The sequence below is a fragment of the Pteropus medius genome, unplaced genomic scaffold (assembly GCF_902729225.1).
Source record: "Pteropus medius unplaced genomic scaffold, Ma_sr-lr_union100, whole genome shotgun sequence".
Lineage (NCBI taxonomy): Eukaryota > Metazoa > Chordata > Mammalia > Chiroptera > Pteropodidae > Pteropus > Pteropus medius.
In genome coordinates this window covers 807,719-826,426 of record NW_024347731.1, presented here as the reverse complement: position 1 = coordinate 826,426, position 18,708 = coordinate 807,719, and the positions used below count along the sequence as shown (strand labels likewise).

General features: G+C 33.3%; 1 protein-coding gene across 1 annotated transcript in view; it reads left to right on the top strand.

The window, feature by feature from the left end:
- Window positions 1–18,708, top strand: part of FGF10 (fibroblast growth factor 10) — an 80,047-nt gene that overhangs the window by 51,171 nt on the left and 10,168 nt on the right. The window contains exon 2 of the mRNA XM_039877094.1: window positions 18,320–18,423. Coding sequence (XP_039733028.1) covers window positions 18,320–18,423 — 104 coding nt within the window. The remainder of the gene's footprint in view (window positions 1–18,319; window positions 18,424–18,708) is intronic.

Here is an 18,708-nt window from a genome sequence, read left to right as displayed (position 1 = left end):
TGGGTAGAGTAAGTCCAAATGGTAATATTACTCTCCTAAAATAGATACACATACATTTTTATGTGAATGATAAAAAATAAAGTTTATTAAATGCTACTGTTTTTCTTTATGGATGTTGTACTGTTCTTATGGTATAGAAAATAAATATCCTATATAAATAGTGTATAATCTGGTCTATTTCTTAGGAAAATCAAATTTACAATTTAAATTCTTTATAGATTATAGATTACTAGCTCAATTGATCAGACATCATTTTTTGCTAACATTATTGCCTATTTAGTTTAAATTAGAAAAAAATACTTTGATTTTTTACTTAAGATTCTGATTCAATCTTAGCGACTGTCTTTGCATTTATATTCTTGATAATTAAAAGTGAGCGTGTGGGTAACTGTCACTAGAAATAGTTACGGCTTGTAAAATTATGACAGTTGGTTATGACATCATTTATATGCTATTGCTAAAAGTAAAAGAAGAGAAGAGATAGGTAAATGGGAATCACTTTGAAAAATTTATTTGGGAGCTAGGTTTAAATTTCCTTGTCAAAGTAGAAATTAAGTAAGATCAGATATTTCTTATAAAGCTTACATACTTATTTTAAGAGTTTCTTTGTTGCTGAGGTCACTCCACAAAGACTTCGATTTGCTACATTTTGCATCTTGGAGCTTTGCTCAAGAACTGGAACTCTGTCTACGAAACTGCTTCCATCTATATTCAAATGCTTATACCTACTAATTTTATGTGATTTTATATTTTATTAAGTTGCATTGATAAGTAAGAGAAAAGGAAGAGGAAATTGAAAATGTGTCTCTTTGTGCCTTAATTGGAGATATAGAAATTTCCCTGTGAGTTCCATGTTTGGTTCAATGTTTTCTAAAAGAGCACTGACATTTAAAACATTCTTTAAAAGGTCATTTTGAAGACATGTGGGCGAGATGTACTAAGTGTGTTGTATACGCAATTAGGGTTCCTGTCTCTGTAAAGCCTTGCCAGCTTCTTAGATGAATGAGGATGCACCAGCTTAGTTTTCATCATCTTTTATATTTTGGGTCTGATACAATGTTGTTGATCCATTTTGCATGCAAAAAACATATGAAATTGAGGATTAAAAGCAGTTACCACCAGCAATTTGCCTTTGCTTCAGAAAATTAAAAGCATATTTGAGATATAAACATGAGTATGCCACTAATATTACTGGCAATAATTGACAGCTGTTATTTTATTATAATGGGAAAAAATTGCTGGTGGTATCTTAATGTTTGGAGGTGGTTAATGCCAAAAGGCTTGGACCTGATTTCAAACTGAATATTTCCCAGATGTTTGGTAGGGTGAGAGGTAGAACTACTAACAGAAACCAATTTCCTAACCCTGTTAGACTTACTTAGGTGAATTTTAAGTAAGGATTAATTAGGCAATGAGACCTTATAAGCAGTCATCTTCACAGCTCCCAGGGATAAAAGCAGGGACCTGCTGTTGTAACATAAGCCATATGTTGAGAAAGATAAGTATCAACTACCAATCTCCTTGCACTTTGTTTATAATGCTCTTTTAGCCAATTTTCTTTAGAAAATTTAAGACTTTTAGAAATATTGAAAAGCTATTTACTAAAGGATTAAAGAACTTACCATTTTTGAATAAGTATCAGATATTGATGTGGCAGAAATATATGCAAAATATTTAACTCACGAGGATGAGCTCAGCTTAAGAAGGACAAGAGGAAACTGCTATTAATGTGACTTATGCCAGACAAGCTTTGTACTGGCAGATCCCTGAGGACACTCAGGCTCTGGCACTCTATGTCTCTTTAGGAAGCCAGGCTACCTATTTTAGGAAGAGGAATTCGGTGCAAATTCACAGTTATGTGTCCAGATTCAGTAGAGACTAAAGATGTATGGGAACAAGATCTTGCCAATTATCCATTCTTAAGGGTTGGGTGCTTTAACTTGACAAAATTTTTGCCACCTAAAACAGGTGCTTTTTGTCAAAGGCTAGATGATAATTTTGCCAGAACTACTTAGAAGGTCTGAACCATACATGTCAAAGCAAATATTTCTGATATTTAGGACATTCCCATTTTCTTATATTTTTCATTTAAATTATTTTGATATGGATGCTGGTTTAGATTGGAGGTATTGATGAAGGAAAAATGATGTCCATTTAAAAGCCTATGATCAAAATATGTCAGCCAATTAAGAAGAGATATCCTTCAACAGACAATGAAAACTATAATTGGTAAAGTAAAAAAAAAATCAATAAGCCATACCTATTGCTAACATAAAGAGCAAAATCTTCATCAGTAATATTAATTCTTCAAATACGTCAAGTTATTCTGAATTGGTGTCTACTTGAAATAATTTTTCTTACATGGTTTTCTCTCTTAGACTTTTGAAAAATATTTATTAACATATGTGAGATTGTCAGGTCATGTTAGAAAATTAGAGAAATGTACAGAATCTGTCTGAAAAAAAATCTTGCAAAGAAGATAACTGATTATATATTTTTTCTGCCTAAAATAAATTTGCCAGAAAATTTTATCTACCAAAAGAGTTAGTGTGTCAATATTTTGCTTCCTTTTAAAAGTCAAAAATATCTCTGACTTTCCAATGTGATTATCTTACATAGTAGTTAGCAAGCAAGGGCAATTGAAAAAAAGAAAACTATCAGATTCCAACAAGAAGTACCATCCTCACTCGACAGGGATGCCAGCATTTTTGGAGGGGTTGAATGAAGGTGAAAGAAAAAAATCATGAAAACAAATTTCAAGGATGGCCATTTAACAGTATAGTGTGTGCATCCCTTGTAGTTTCGAGTGTGAAGTCAGCTAAGAAAATGTCTCTGAAGCTCTCGCTTTTTTGAAATCAAGTTTGTAACTGGATAAGACATGTGGCACAAGTCTGTGCAATTAGATCACATAGCCTAGTACCACAAACATAATTATTAGCGGCTGTTTTTGTCAATTGGCAGGTTAGAGAAACAATAAAAAGAGGAGCTGACGTTGATGAAAGAGGAAGGGTGTGAAATGGTTGTACTCTCCTCAGTAGCTTTTAAGTCTCCACATAAAGAAAAGACTTTGTTATTCTCTCTGGACTTAAAGTGTTGACTGAGAAAGCAAATAGGTATGAGAGGCTGTTTCTTGGCCACAGGAATACAGATAGGATCTCCCATTATGTCACAAAGCTGTTAAGCACTCAAGATGAAAACACCCATCAGGGTTTTAGAGTCAACAAGCAATTGTTTATATTTGGACATTTGCAACAGACCTTGTTACCTCGACATCTTTGACTAAGTTTCTGAGACAAAAATTATGCAGAATATGGACTGAGATATTGAACTTCATGGTTAGGAGACTTTTTAAAAACTTTTTTTTTTTTTAACAGGTTCTTATGACTGCATACCTATACAAGGAAAGGGAATAAAGTGGTCCTTGACTTCTGTTGTGGTTGAAGCAAGTGGAATTTAGTAGGAAAAGACTGAACAGAATAATCCTGGATTTAGGCTTGGGACTCCATTCTATCCTTTATAATATGCAAGTCATACTGGCTCTTTTTATGCTCAGTTCATGGCTTTCACGTAATGTGATTTTTATAGGGTTACATTTGATAATTAGTCCTCGAGTCCTGTTCATTACTTTGAGTTGAATATATATAAACAAAATAATGTGAGGAATCAGTCTCCAGGCTAGAGATCATGCTGACGTTGGAAGAGAAACTGGAGCACTGGGTGTGAGGGTAAGGGGGTGGCGGGGAGATTGCTCCTCTATATTCCCCGGCTTCTGATTTTGCCCCACTGTGTACTATGGGTAGGGCTGGCACACTCAGACAAATGCAGAGAGAAAAGCTGCCCATGGAGATTAGCTTTCTTTTCCTCTTTCCAGAGGAAAATAAGTTTGCCAAAGTTGAAAAAGGTACTTTGCATATTATGTTCTTCAGATAAATTAATTATTTTTGTTCCATGTTTTTATATTGGGGACTTGCTATGGGCTAGGTACTAGTGATATAGATGCAGCCATATGGAGAAACAGAAGTCATGCTTTCGATAAACTAGGAGCAAGTTGAGTCTCTTCCCACCTAGAGCTAAATTCACTCTTCTTGTCCTTCGGCATAGTTCTCATTTCTGCCAAGTTATCAAAGATCAGACTTTTGAAAGAATCTGAAATCTTCGTAATGAACATTTCTCCTTGACGTGAAAATATAATTAGTTCTTATACAAATGCATAAAGAAATAAGTTCAGCTACACAGTACCTGTAATCTACCCATAAGTAAAAATTGCTTAATAGAGTTCTATTCCTGAGACTCATTTCCATGGTCTGCCATAGTTTAATCAAACTTTTTAAGCTTTTTAAACATGTCTATTTTTATTTATTTCTGTTTGATTAGAGTTTAATTTTTAATACTGTTTCCCCAACCAGTTTCTTTGTATAAGACAAATGTGCATGTTTCTATTCATCTATCTATTGAATAACAGTGACTATGAAATTTATGCTGTATTATAGGTCCTGTTTCTGAATCTGTTCTGGTAAAATATATAAACTTCAAATATAAACCCATTTAAAATTATATTATGATACTATTTGACATCTATTTGGACATCATTTATAAAGATCCTTATATGAAAACAAACAGGGTTTACTTTGAATCTCACCCAAGAATAATCTACACTGAAATGTTTCAATGTTTGTACTAACTTAAATCATATTATAGTCACAGTTTTTTTCTGATCTTTCTGAATTAGTAGTAGAGGAGGAAATATTTGAAATATAAATTAAATAGTATGAAACTATTGAATGTTGCTCATTCTTCTTTATAGATGTTTCCATTAGTATATTAACCTGACTTGCTAAGAAACCAATCATTTTACCTAGACCTGTTTTTGCCATTTTTATGGCAGTGTGGCAAATTTTCAAATTTTTATGGTTTTTTCTAGGTTCCATTTTTCCCTATCTCATATCTATACAAGAAAATTTTAATAACAAATTATTATAAATCTGTTATTTTATTTCAGGTAAACTTAATTATTTGACAATATAAGCTAGTCAGAACTAAGCAAGTCCATTCAAGTACCTTCTTACAATTGGAGCTTTTCTTTGGGAGAAATGTTTTCAGATTTTTACCGATAGTAGTCTAAGTTTTAGCCAGCTGAACTGAAGTATACTATAAAGAAGTTTAAGATAACTTTTCTTTGAATATTGTTCTATTTCTCCAAATTTTTAAAGGTTTGAACAATTTTGGATAAAATTCAAATTGAGTAAAATGAAACATTTGAAATGAGCATGATTCAAATATGTGTTTTAATACAAGATATACAAAACTGAATCATTCCAGTAATTTTATTTCTCTTGGTGTTTTTTTCTTGTTAACTTTTAGTTTTCGGTTTTCTCTTTATCTCTTTTTCTTGTAATCTGGATCCCAGAAATATCTCATATGCATGAGAACTATAGTATCTAGTAGTTGTAACCTATCTTCTACTTTTAAAAGCTGAACTTTCAGCATGTTTAATTCAGAACAGTTTACTAAGACTTGCACGAAGAATAGTATGAAATAACGTTTGTCTGAAATATATACACATGCACACACACACACACACATATATATATATATAAACATATGTGTATGTGTACATATATATCCTCTTATTTGCCTCTCAGCATTTTTTAAAGCTCTCCTGTCACTAAGTGATTGTTTGAGATCACCACCTACATATAATGTTCCCTTATCCATCAGTTTTCACTTTCAAACTTGGATCAGATAGATCACATTTTCTCTGAAAGTGTTTTTGTACTTTCTTAAGAGCTTACTATTTTAAACCAATTTAAGCATTGGTTTTTAAATAAGATGTAATATTGAGATAATTCCTGCTCTTTGTCTACCATGAGAAAACAGATATAATGTGTCAGGTAGAATTCATCTTGTCTAATAATTCCTTTAAAGATAGCTTGTCGACTCAAGGATTAATGAGGGGGGTAGGAAGGCTGGGAGAATGTGGTGAAGAGTTAAAGAAGTACAAATTAGTAGTTGATAGTTGGGCTTTGGAGCATGGCAGAGGGAATGTAGTTATTAATATGATGGCTCAGTGGAGGGCCAGGGGAGGGAGGGAGCAAGTAGGGGAATCATTTTATGGACATTATAGATGTCTAACCAAGGTACTGTATGCTTGAAACCAATTTAAATTAAAAAAAGAATTAATGAAACAATGAAAATATTCATTGAAAGTTAAACCATACATAACATTTCATTTCCCATGCGTAATTACAAAAAACAATAAAGGATGTATGTTGGGTCTAATATCAATCCTCTGTTCCTTCTCACTAAAAAAGTACTACCCTCCTTCCACCCACATGTGGTTAAGGTAATAATATCTAAGAACATCTCTTCCTAGCCCAGTGTTGCTTTTCTCATGTTGTCTGTGCTAGAATGTCTGACTCTTACATTGAGTTTTAATCTTTCTTTTTATACTGTCTCAAAATACCATTTTTAAGTACCAGAAAAACCATTTACATTAATTTTTATGAAAGTATTCCCTCCAATGTACTCTGCAAAATACTGGCTCTGTGCTTCTAATACTAGAAAATGCTTAGAAATGAATATGCGATGCTGTCTTCTATTTCCAACCTAAGAGATATATTTTCTTTGCCAGCTGTGTGTTGTGGCAATGACAGGGCATTTCCATGGACTTGAGGGATAAAGACTCACTTCCACTTGGCCAAAAAGGGGCAGTCTTCAGTCCAGAAGACCATGATCTTCATTAGCATATTGATTAAACTTCCCCCTTTTCAGTGGGAGGCAGGATTTCTTATTTCAATATCATGAGTTACACAAACATATAGTTTAATGTATGGCAAATTAATCTATGTTTTGCTTTGGCAGGTCTATAAGGTAACTTGTCTTTTGCACAAATAAAAATACACATATCGATAGCAATATTTATATTTCCAAAGTATTATAATTACCCACCCTGTAAGTAACTATGAAAAGAATCTTTAAAAGAGTTAAGAAGCTAATTATATATTATTCCATATCATGTTGAAAACTTGGCAAATTTATAATATACATGTTTAAAGTGGGCCTTGAGTTTGCACCTTAAAGCTTGTTCCACATTTTAAACTACTTAGGGCTATTCAGGCTTAGCTAATTTGTGAACACTTCAATTAATCGAGAAAGTTCTTTTCTTGTCAGAAACCCAACATCAAAATGTACTCTACTGATCCATTTTGTTATTTTCATTAAATTGAGGAGAAAAGATATTCTATATTATATTTAGTTACACTAAATAAGTCTATAAAAACTTGAATGAATGTGGTAGACATTTTATAAGAACATCTTTAGGGTATCTCTATTTACATGGTGATCATTTAGTGAAACATGCCATGAAGTAATTCCTCTAACCCTTTATGTTGACTTTTAAACTTTTCTTCCTTAAAAAAATAAAATGCAGTGGTTGAGCTCAACTAGAATGAATTGTTTCTGTGTAATGAACAAGATAAATTAACCCATGAAACATTAAGTAGATATAAAATCTTTGCCCAGCTGCCAACAGTTTATAAATGTTTATAGGAGTCCCATGGTGTACTAGAAAGAACATGCACTAACTATGTATTTCAGGCTTTAAGTAATTTTCTAGAGGTGCTTGGATAAGTCCCTTGATGTCCTTGGGTCTTCAAGTGTCATCTATTACGAAAGAGGATCAGAGATGAACCAGATAATCTCTATATTCGTCAAGTTCACCTCTGATTCTACAATTCGCTAAAACCTAGCTTTTTTCTTAAGCCTTAAATGATCTGAATCTTTCTCACTAAATAAACGAGATTAGTTGATTTTGAGGCTTTGAAATCTGTACTTTAAATTAGACTGATCAGAAGTCTTGATTGAATATGGAATATTTCTCAAAAAAATTGGTAATGACTTAGTTTTTTGGAGGGGGGCTGGGGAATATTACAATTGACATGCCTACCAATGCCTCCTTGTCATGACAGATCTAATTTGGAAAGTTGGTTGGCTTTTACTAAAGCATAAAACATTTCTAGTATCATTTTGACTTCTCTATAGATTTTTACAGTAGCAATAACATGTCAAGTGATTGTCTCTTATTTTTACATGGTTGGTATTTAAAACTCCCCCTACACAGAATGGGAGATGTTCCTTCCTTCAAAAGCTCAATGAGGAGACACAGGACACATTAGGGTCCCTCAGGCTTTTCCCCGACATGTGACATGTGAGTGAATGCAACATGTGACATGCAGAAGATGTAATAAGATTACAGCTTTTTTGGCGAAAAAGAGGAGAGGTGTCTCAAAAAAAAAAAAACAGGTTTCTAACTTTCTAAAATATTTTGAAGAATTGAATTATTTATTAGGAGAGAGAGGAAGGGAGAGAGAGAGAGAGAGGCAAAACTGATAAAGAGCTTTATAAAACTTTGTATACAAATATGTTTTCTGATACAAATATGTTTGTCCTTTAAACAGATATATTTTTAGTAATTACTCTTGTGCCTTGCTCCAGACCTTATTTCCTTTCAAATAAGTTGTGCTGAGCATTTCTGAGGCTATCTTCATCCTCCCTTTCTAAACCGTTGTGTTTTTCTGTATTTCCCTCCATTTATCCTATTGTCATATGAGATCCAATGTCAGTTATCTTGGGTCACAACAAAGGATTCAAACACATTAAGTATTTCTAGTATTTTTTTTTCCTAGATCGGCAGTAGCTGGGAGTGGGAGTAGGTGTCCTACCTCTGGGGATGCACAAGCTTTTCTAGTTTTTTATTTCATAGAAAATGAGCCATACGATCTTTCTCGTTTTTCAAGTTAATTAAATTTATATCAACAATTACTGTGGACAATCTTCAAGAATGTCAAACAAATTCTCATCCTTAGAAACATGTAATTATGTCTCATATAGTCTAAGAACTCAGAAGGTAATATTTGAAAACATGGCATATATTGATAATTATCTACTTCCTGACATAGTTCGATAAAGTTAAATTGGCAAAAAAATATCTCTGCTGGTGAGGGAAAAACATATAAAGAAAATGTTGAGTTTACTAAATTTATGGATCTAGCACAGTGTCATGAAGAGACATATTAGATGACTATATGCAAGCATATGTTGACTAATGATCAACATGGAAAAACCCAGAGTCATATTCCATTTGCAATAAAAATACAGTAGGATATTAATCTTTAGCACACTTTAACAATTAATTTACAACTGGATAATAGTGTCCACAGATTGCATTGTTAGTTTCTGATACTTTTTAATTCTTGGTCAATGACAATAGTTAAATTACAATACCAGTCAATTAAATATAGCCTTTAAATTGAGAAACGTTTTAGGATTTGCCACTGTGCATGTCAATAAAGCTAAGCTAATTGCTGCATTTTTCCTATGACTTGAAGTACCAGGTAAGAATGTAAAAGGTCATTTTGGCCTTTAGCATATTGGAGAAGATATATATTCTTGTATAAAGATGATAAGGATATTCTGCAAATGCAGGTCCTATTTCTGTCTACAATTCTAAATGAATGTCAAGGGTATCTGAAATAACTGTGGCTAACAGAGAAACTAAATAGCTCTGTTGCATTATGCTGAACAGGCAGCCAGAGTCTATAATAGTACAAGGTAGATCAGAATGAATAACCACTCTAGTATCTTTCTTTTAAATGCAGTGAGATCATTCTGAAGCAAGTATATGCCTTCACTCTGGGTGGAGGGTAGGGGATTAAATGAATCTCTTCTGATTTACAGCAATTTCTTGGCCATTAGAATAACTTTAAGGGATTATATAGTCCTTTAATTCCTAGAGTGCCAACAAAACCACTCCTATGAGAATACCTATAAAATACCTTAAGGAGTAGTTGAAGGCAATTAAGTTTCCACCAACATCTCTTCAGTTATCAAGGAGAAGAAAATAAAAATTCTGACAGTAATCTTATTGCAAGTCTCAAAAATAGACTATAGACAATAATGTATATATTCGTAAATTCCAAATTCACATATCACAGTTTCCCAGATATTAAAAAAAAAGTCCCACACCTATCAAAAACAAGCAAAAGAAAAACCCACTACTTCTTTCCATATTCTTTAAAAATTTTTCTTTGTTATTAAGCTGCTACCATTACTATTGTCTATTCTGTTTGTGGTTCTGCTTCTCTGCAAGTGTTTCTATCAATGCTTTTTTATAAAAAAGACCTGCTCTGCCTCTGAATCATAGCATATAGAACAATGTGTGGTCCTTGGACCAGCAGAGTCATTGTTGCCTGGGAAATTGCAAAAAATTAAAAATTCTCTGGTGCCTTCTAGATGATTCTAATGCATGTTCAAGTTTAAGAACCACTGATATAGAAAACTGATATAGAAATAAGTTGCCACCTATTCTGATTAAGCAGACAATAAGTAGCTATTAAATACCCACTGTTTGAGATTCTATGCAATCCTGTGAGCTATAGGCAGTTAGCTCCAAGTAAACCAAGATTCAGGGAGTATAACTGACTTATCCAAGGTCACACAGCTAGTTAAGGAGCAGAGCTGATATGTTGAGACAAGTTCTTCTGCCATTACTTATTTCCCTCACATTTATAACCAAGCTTCTCCATTAATTTCATCACATAAAATGTGACTCTGTTGTTTCCTTTAAACATTTGTGTGAGGTTGTTACCACTCTCATTGTGTGTGTGTGTGTGTGTGTGTGTGTAAGAGAGAGAGAGAGAGACAGATAGACAGATGGACAGACAGACAGACAGACAGACACACGTACACACACAGACACACAGAATGGGTAGAGAGAAATGAAATGAGATAATAAGTAGGTAATACAAAAATTACTTAGGTATATTATGACATTCTTTCAAAACAGTTAAGCTAATATGTAAATGCACTTTTTGACATTGTTGAGTCAAGCAAATACGTAATCCCAAACAGGTGTAAAGCATGTGAGGACCCTTAAGCTAAGAGATACAAACTTAGTTCTATTACCCCTCAGCTAGGTGCTTTCCTTTCCCCGTCTTCAAAAACCCACTTTCTTCCTCCTTTTTGTATTTACCACTTGTAGGATATTTTTCTGGGCACATGCTACCCATAAATTTGGTGACAGTTTTCTACTCTATAATCTCCATGATATTTTTTGAGCTCCTATAATTGTCAGACAAGCAAATAAACAAACCAAACTGAGCATCAGATGCTTGTTAAAGATGACAGGCAGATTTTATTCAGACTACTGCAGTAAGGGAGAGGGACTGCAGTAATAACAAAGCTCAATCTCAACTAAGACAAAAGTGACTGAGGTTTTCAAGGGAGAACAGATAGAGAACAAAGATGGATTGTGGGAAAGTGAAAAGGTGGGACAAAAAAGAGACTAGAGGCTATGTGGAAATGAAAAAATTACAGAAGAGAGTAAATGGAGAATTACTGAATATGGTTTGGCAAGGTGGGTTGGGACAATGTACAGCTTGCAGTCTGGCAGCACTGAATTTTCTTAAGATGAAGCACAAGGGCTGAAGTCAGCTTTAAGGACACAGTTTACTGCAGATGGAAGCCAGGCTAAAGTTTGGTCAAGTCTCTTAGCAAAGTGTTTAGGAAGGTCCTTTGTGCTGTGTGGGAGTTCAACAGTGCATGTAATTTTTTGAGGCTTCACTTAATTTAGCTCTGTTTCACATTACAGAGAGGTAGAAACATTGTTATTTGAAAGAATTCTAATTGTTTCGATGGAAATTATTTAGATATTCAAACTAATACCTACGTTTTCTAGGCAAGATCATATGAATCTATTGGAATTCCCAGTTGTAAAAGTAGCATTTTACTGTCAAGAACCATAAGTGGAATCATGTTTTCAACAAATTCAAGTGTGGAAATAAACTAAGTACCAGCTGAAAAAATAATTGCTGTATAATTTTTTTCAACATCAGCGTTTATGAAGCAAAGTCTGACCCCATGAGAACATTTGCAAATTATGTATGATAATTTTGACAATACAGGAAAAATTACTACATTTATTTTATTGTAGTTATGAAAAATAAAACTAATGTAGTTTGTGCTAGACGTAAAGCTAGATATTTTTGTTTCTCCCAGAATTTTAACATCACATTTGTGCAAATGTCCACTCTCTAGAGTATAACGGAGAACCTATAAAAAAGAAATACTAGAGTTTCTACACAAAACCTAATGTCCTGTACTCAGAAAAGAATATCGCCAAAATTTACCTGTATTTTTTACTCAATTAAGATCGCATATTAATTTATCAGTTGGTTTTAATGTGAGTACTCAAGAGCTCCTGAGAGCATTCTGCTTTCACAGCAGAGACAGAGCTAATGTTGGTAATGCTGAGTGATCAAGAAATATATGAACAAGGAATGAGTGAACTTGAACATTTAGGTTCCAATTTTTTTTAAATAAAATTTTAGAGCTGTAAAACTTTAGTTACTTAGAAAATTAAAATTAATTTAGTTACCTAGAATACTACCTGTGGATTACTACCTATGGAAGTTAATCCTTTTGTGTTGACTACATGATATGCTTCTCCAAAATAATTTTGAAATCTAAAAATCAAGTGTTTGCTAGAATATGAAGAAAGAAATTTAAAATAGGTAAAACTATCATTGCTTTTTTTATTTTGCTATTTTCAACTGTATTTAACAAAGCCTGATGTACTGGAAAGAGAATGGGCTTTGGATCCAAACACCAAATATGCTACACTATAGTGAGTATGTGTTCACGAATTTACTTAGTCTCAACATTTAAAAAACATAATACTTACCTGGTATATTTTGTGAATATTAAATGAGACATGAAAGTATATGACACATGAGAGTCACTCTGTATCAGTTTTTGATTTCTGGGCTACTACTGTCATTAATTTGTAAATTCAATTTACTCCAAATGGTGCTTTTCTTAACCAAGAATGTTGCCTTCACTAGGAATCTCACATCCTAGGTGGCCTATCTGATCCATGTTTGAGATCTCTTTTCTCACAATTTTAATAATAGTTGCAGAGCCATACATATACTATTTAGAAAATTTAAAGGAATTTCATATTTATAATTTACCTATAAATAATAAAAATATATTTATATTTTGTAATTCACTGATTTTCCCTTTGAAGCATATAGCATTTAGACTTTTACTTTCAGTTTCATTTTTATTTGATATGGAGTTATTAATTCATCTCAAGTTTTTATAAATATGACTCTATTGTCAAAAGAAAAAAATTCTGTAATTAACAAATACCCATTTTCCTTTACTCAGCCAGTCATTGGACTGATCACTCATTGATTCATTTATTTATTCAATAAATATATGTTGAACACATATTATTAACTATGCACTATTCTAAAAAAATAAATAAAGACCACTGCAATTGTTGTGGTTCTTTGAGAAAGATACACAATTAAGGAGATAAATCCACAGTGATTCTTAAATGAAAACCACACATTTGGAGCCATTTGACCCCACGCTCTTGGGTATGGCCACATAATCTCTGTGGTATATACTATAAATGTGACAACAAGCTCAAGGAGCTGAATAGGTTTTTCTATGTTAGAATATAATAGATCTATTTGGGACACTGACAATAATTCATAAGAAAGAGAGACATAATTTAGAGGGATTAGGATTTGTATATTACATTATACTAATAATGTTATATTTTAGCACGTTGACTAAAACTATCAAATTATATAGCATTATAATCTATTTTGAGTTAAAATATTTAGAGACAAATAACAGACATGACTGACTCTGAACCCTTGAGGCTCTGACATTTATTGAGCTGCTTCCAAGTTTCACAACTAATTTTTTTAAAAGTATATTCCTTACCCAGGAAAGCATCAATGCTACTCAATGAAGTAGAACACTTACTTTTACGAAGAGTGGCCCCACACAGTGCAATTTGTGGGTGGAGCCAACTGTGGCTCAAGCATACATGAGCTCATTTTCCTCTTCTATGCAACTGTGGCTCAAGCACACATGAGCTCATTTCCCTATTCCATGCCTTTCTTTATGCATTTACATTTCTCTGCCTAGAACAGTCCTCTCAACTTTCCACATTTCCACCTATTAAAATCCTAGCCCTGAAAGGCTCACCTCAAATGCCTTCTTTTTCAGGATAACTTATTTACAAGTTAAAGTCATGACAACACATTACTCTCTTATAGAGCAGTAAACATATTTTTTTGGTATTGTAATTACTTTAATTATTTTTGTCATTATTCTACTACCCAGTTTTAAAACTCCTTGAAAGTAAAAGCTCTCTTGTCTTTGCATCCGCCATAGTGAGAGCTAACATACACCCTGCACAGTTGTGCTTAATACATGTAAGCCAAATTACTCAAATAAACTCTAGGATTCCTTTATATATTCATATTTGGTTTATCTAGAAGAGAATAATAAAATTTTTGCATTTATTTTTTACACCTAGCTTTCCCCCATCTATATTTATTCTATTTAAGTTTTGTCTTTTACTTTCTCCTATTGTGTCCATGAAAAAATATTTAAGGAGAAGGTTGCCATCCAAGCCAATGAGCTTGTTTATACTAATATCCCCAAAAGAGAAGTAGTCTTGGTCTAACATGATTGCTGGGGAGAAAATGGGTCAGATGCTTCTCTTCTGGAGAAGGATGAGAGGCATAAACTGAGAAAAATACTTGTGAATGGCCACCTCCTTAGATTAACTACTCAATGATTTTTCAAAATATAACTCACACGCTGTAAGTTAAAAGATGATTTACATGAAAAATGTGACTTCCAGGTTATTTCCACTTGTAGTTCATCAGTTTGCAAAATCCTCTCCATTACTATGGTGATGATGCATCATTAGCTAGAATTTGTCCATTAATAGAAGCTGATTAATGTCACAATCACTTTTATAATGTTGATCATCAAATTTTATTATTTAGGATTTCAAATATAATTCAAAATAAATTTTACAGATTGTTATTTAAGAAATTGCTAAATATTGTTTTTTCTAATATGTTCTTTCAAAAGTTATATATTTTTAGATAAAATACTTTCTATTTACCTAAATCCTTACAATCCATACAACATGATTGATAATTTGAGTCTGACTTAACTCCCTAATCTCATTTCTTATAACTTTCTGCCTTGTTCCTTTTGCTCTACGTTTTACTCTATAAACCAGACTTATAATGTTTCACCTTAATGATTTTGCTCATGTCTTGCCACCTTCCCCCTGGATGCTTCTCACTCAACCTACAAAACTCAGTTCAGATCTCGTTTCCAATAGTTAGTCTGCTTTGGAACCTCCGCCAGTATGAACTACCTTTACCCTTGCCTCTCTTGTCTTCCATCTTAGCACTTATTATCACTTAGTATGTTTTATTGAAATTCTCTCTGTATTTTTCTTATATTCCCAAAAAAACATAGACTTTGCAAGAGGAGATCCATAACTTGGCTTTATATTCCCATTTCCTAAGAGAATGCCCTCATCATAGGTCTTCCTCCGCGTTTCAATTAAACTGTCCAAAAGCCCTTAAATAGATTTACAATATCACCTGTCATATTCATCTTTAGAGAGACATCAAAACTGATGTGGTTACAACTTAATATAAATAAGAGAATTTCACTACAAGAATATGTATTTAAATTTACAAAAATGTCTAATTTATATGAATGGGAAATATAATTTGTTTCCTTTTATTGATGATGCAATTTTCAGGTGCTAGCTTCTTTAAGTAACAAAATAGTGCTTTTTTATAACTTTAATTCTGAGGTAATCGTATATTAACATAAGTTGTGAGAAATACAAAGAGACCCTGTATGCCTTTCACTTACTTTCTGCTAAAGGCTGTCTTCGACTGGCATTTAATTTTGCATGAAAGTATACACATATAGAACTATATGTTATTAATCTAACAACTGTCAAATAAAATTTTGGTGATCTTTTCCAAAAACACTTGTATAGGCAAACTTTATCATCCTCACTAAAGAACAGAGAAAACTGGAGAAAATAGAGAAGTTTTCTAGACTTGAGTTTTTCAGAAAGTCACGCTCACATCCACAGATATTTATAATAAAGGCAGTCATTGTCTGTTACTCATAAGATTATCAAATTATGATTTACTGATACATGATGTACCCAAAATTATTTTCAGAATTTGCATGGACTTATATCACCTATGTCTTCCCTTCTATTTTGAAGCATAATGAACATTTTCAAGTGAGCCTTAACTACTTGCAGATTGCAAACTGGGACATATGGCTAATTGATTGACAGATTTTCTGAATATTGAGTTTCTATTTTGTGCCAAGCTGAAAAAAACTCAGGGATTTCCAAGCTAAATATGCTTTACCATGTTCAATACACTCTCAGAAACAATCAGCCAAGGGTTTGGTAACATTTATATCATATTTTTCCTTTTCCCAACTTAGTTTGTTACTGCAGCTTAATCTCACTACTTCTTTTTCACCTTGAAAAAATTTTCCAATAGAATTCCCTTGTGAGAATAGGAAGGAGTGGGGAGAGATGATGCAAAGGCAAACTAGAGATTGAGAGCAAGGTATTCTGAAAGTCAAAGCCTTAAATGTTGAATCCATCATTGCTGACTTATGTCACTTTATCACCTTGTGTGTGAGTTAACCTCAGTATTCTCTATTTTTTCATTTGTAATTGAAAATAGTAATACCTCCTTCAAGGACTGTTGTAAGAATTAAAGAAATAAACTATTAAAAAAGTACTTTTTACAATGTGCAAATAAATGTGTTTGTACAGGTTCGTACCTTGAGGACAAATACCAGCATCAAGAAAACATGTTAAAATTACAGATACTGTCTCCTTCACCCTTCACAATCTTTCTTTGTTTTGAACTTTCACACTGAAATCTATTTTACTCGATTAATGAGAGTATATGCTATGTTAGGTCAGAGGCTTCCTCCAGGATACATAGACAGAATGGTTCGTGGCATGTAGTCTGGCACAAATCTCTCTGGTTATGTCAACTTTGCAATGAGGAAACCCAAGCATTTCTATTGACTTCCACATGGCTCATCAACCTGTGAAGGAAAGGGAGGAGTTCATGTCTTAAGAACAAGCCACTCCTTCCCAATGGGAAGAGTATAAATACACAATTTATCAACCACATTTAGGATGGTGTTTCTTATGATTAGGTAATAAATGCTAAATGGTAACATATGATCCACTTCCAGATTTTATGGGCTGAGCCAATGGGAATTTGTCCTGTTCAGGATTACACAGCTTGGTGAAGAAGTTCGAAAATCTAGAACCCTTGGAGGAAAACTTTCCTTTGATAATTAAAGAGTCACTACCTTCTAGGCAAGTTCTAATTATTTAATATGTATATCTGACTTAATCCTCACAAGACTATGAGGGAGGTACTAGTCTGTTGCCCATTTTACAAATGAAATTGAGACATAAGCAGTTCAGCAACTTCTGCTGTGGTCATTCACCAGTAAATGCAAAGCCAGGAGTCAAACCCAAACATTCTGAATCCAGAGGCCTTTAATAATCGCAGCGCTGCTTCTCTACACTGAGAAAACTTTCTCAATCATTATAAGAAGTAGTTAGTACCTGAGATCTTCTTAACCTAAAATGAGTGGGATTTTGCATAGAATATCAAATGCCTTTCCTGTACTTACCTACAAACTTTTTAGAGAAAATTATCTCTAGATGCACCAACTGAAACTTGTGTATTAGGGGAAAAGATCTGTCAATCAGTTACTAATTCCCTCAGTTTCCCATTCTTTCTAAACTTTAAAAAATGCTGATAGATTTTCTCTCAACCCAGAATAATGATTCTGCTGTTTTAAAGACAATGTGGATGTAGGGTTAGTCTCCCTGTATCTCGAAATGTCAGTTCATTTGCCAAAAATGAATTTATCAGTTAAATGTAGCCAAAAGATTTAGTTTATCTAAGTGTCCTACAAAGAAGAAATAGTTTACCACTGTTTTTACAGATTGAAGTAAATCTGACATATTATTGACATATGCTATAGATTTAATTTAATACCATAGTACAGATGTGAGCTCTGATAAGTTTTTGTGAAATCTAGGCTAAGATGAGTAGAGTTGTTTCAATATTTATGGGGTTGAAAATGCAGAGTTAGCAAAGGAAGCATTTTAATTAAAACAATATTTTCCCCTATATGGTCAGAGTAAAATGCAGGGGAATTCTTTTAAAGACTTACTAGTTATTTCTAGCTTTCTGGCTTTTTAGGCACATTGAAAGAAGTTGGGGCTTTTTTTTCCAGTTTTTAAATCTTTTTTATCTCAGAATGATCAAAAAATAAACTCAGTAATTTCTTAGGACTTTTTAAAATGCATTTATGTGACTCAAGTGTAGACTGTTGTAATTGTCCGTTTTAGGTATCCTGGAGATAACTTCAGTGGAAATCGGAGTTGTTGCCGTCAAAGCCATTAACAGCAACTACTACTTAGCCATGAACAAGAAGGGTAAACTCTACGGCTCCGTAAGTATTCTGCTTTCATTTTCAAAGTTCACTGAAGTAAATCACTACCACAGTTTTGGAATGTTTCCCCCGGCCATTGAATAGCTTTGTTATTGTTCCATTGCTAGTAAATAGAGCCACAGTGGGCTGGTTACCAGAGTTTCAAAGGCTGGCAAGGCAGCCTTTCGAATTTTATAATCTCCTCTGTTGCTCACCCATTAGTCTACCACACAGGCTGTTGCTGGCATTTGTCAGTCAATGTTCTGAACTGCTAACCAGTCAGACTCTCACGGAAGCATCTGGTCA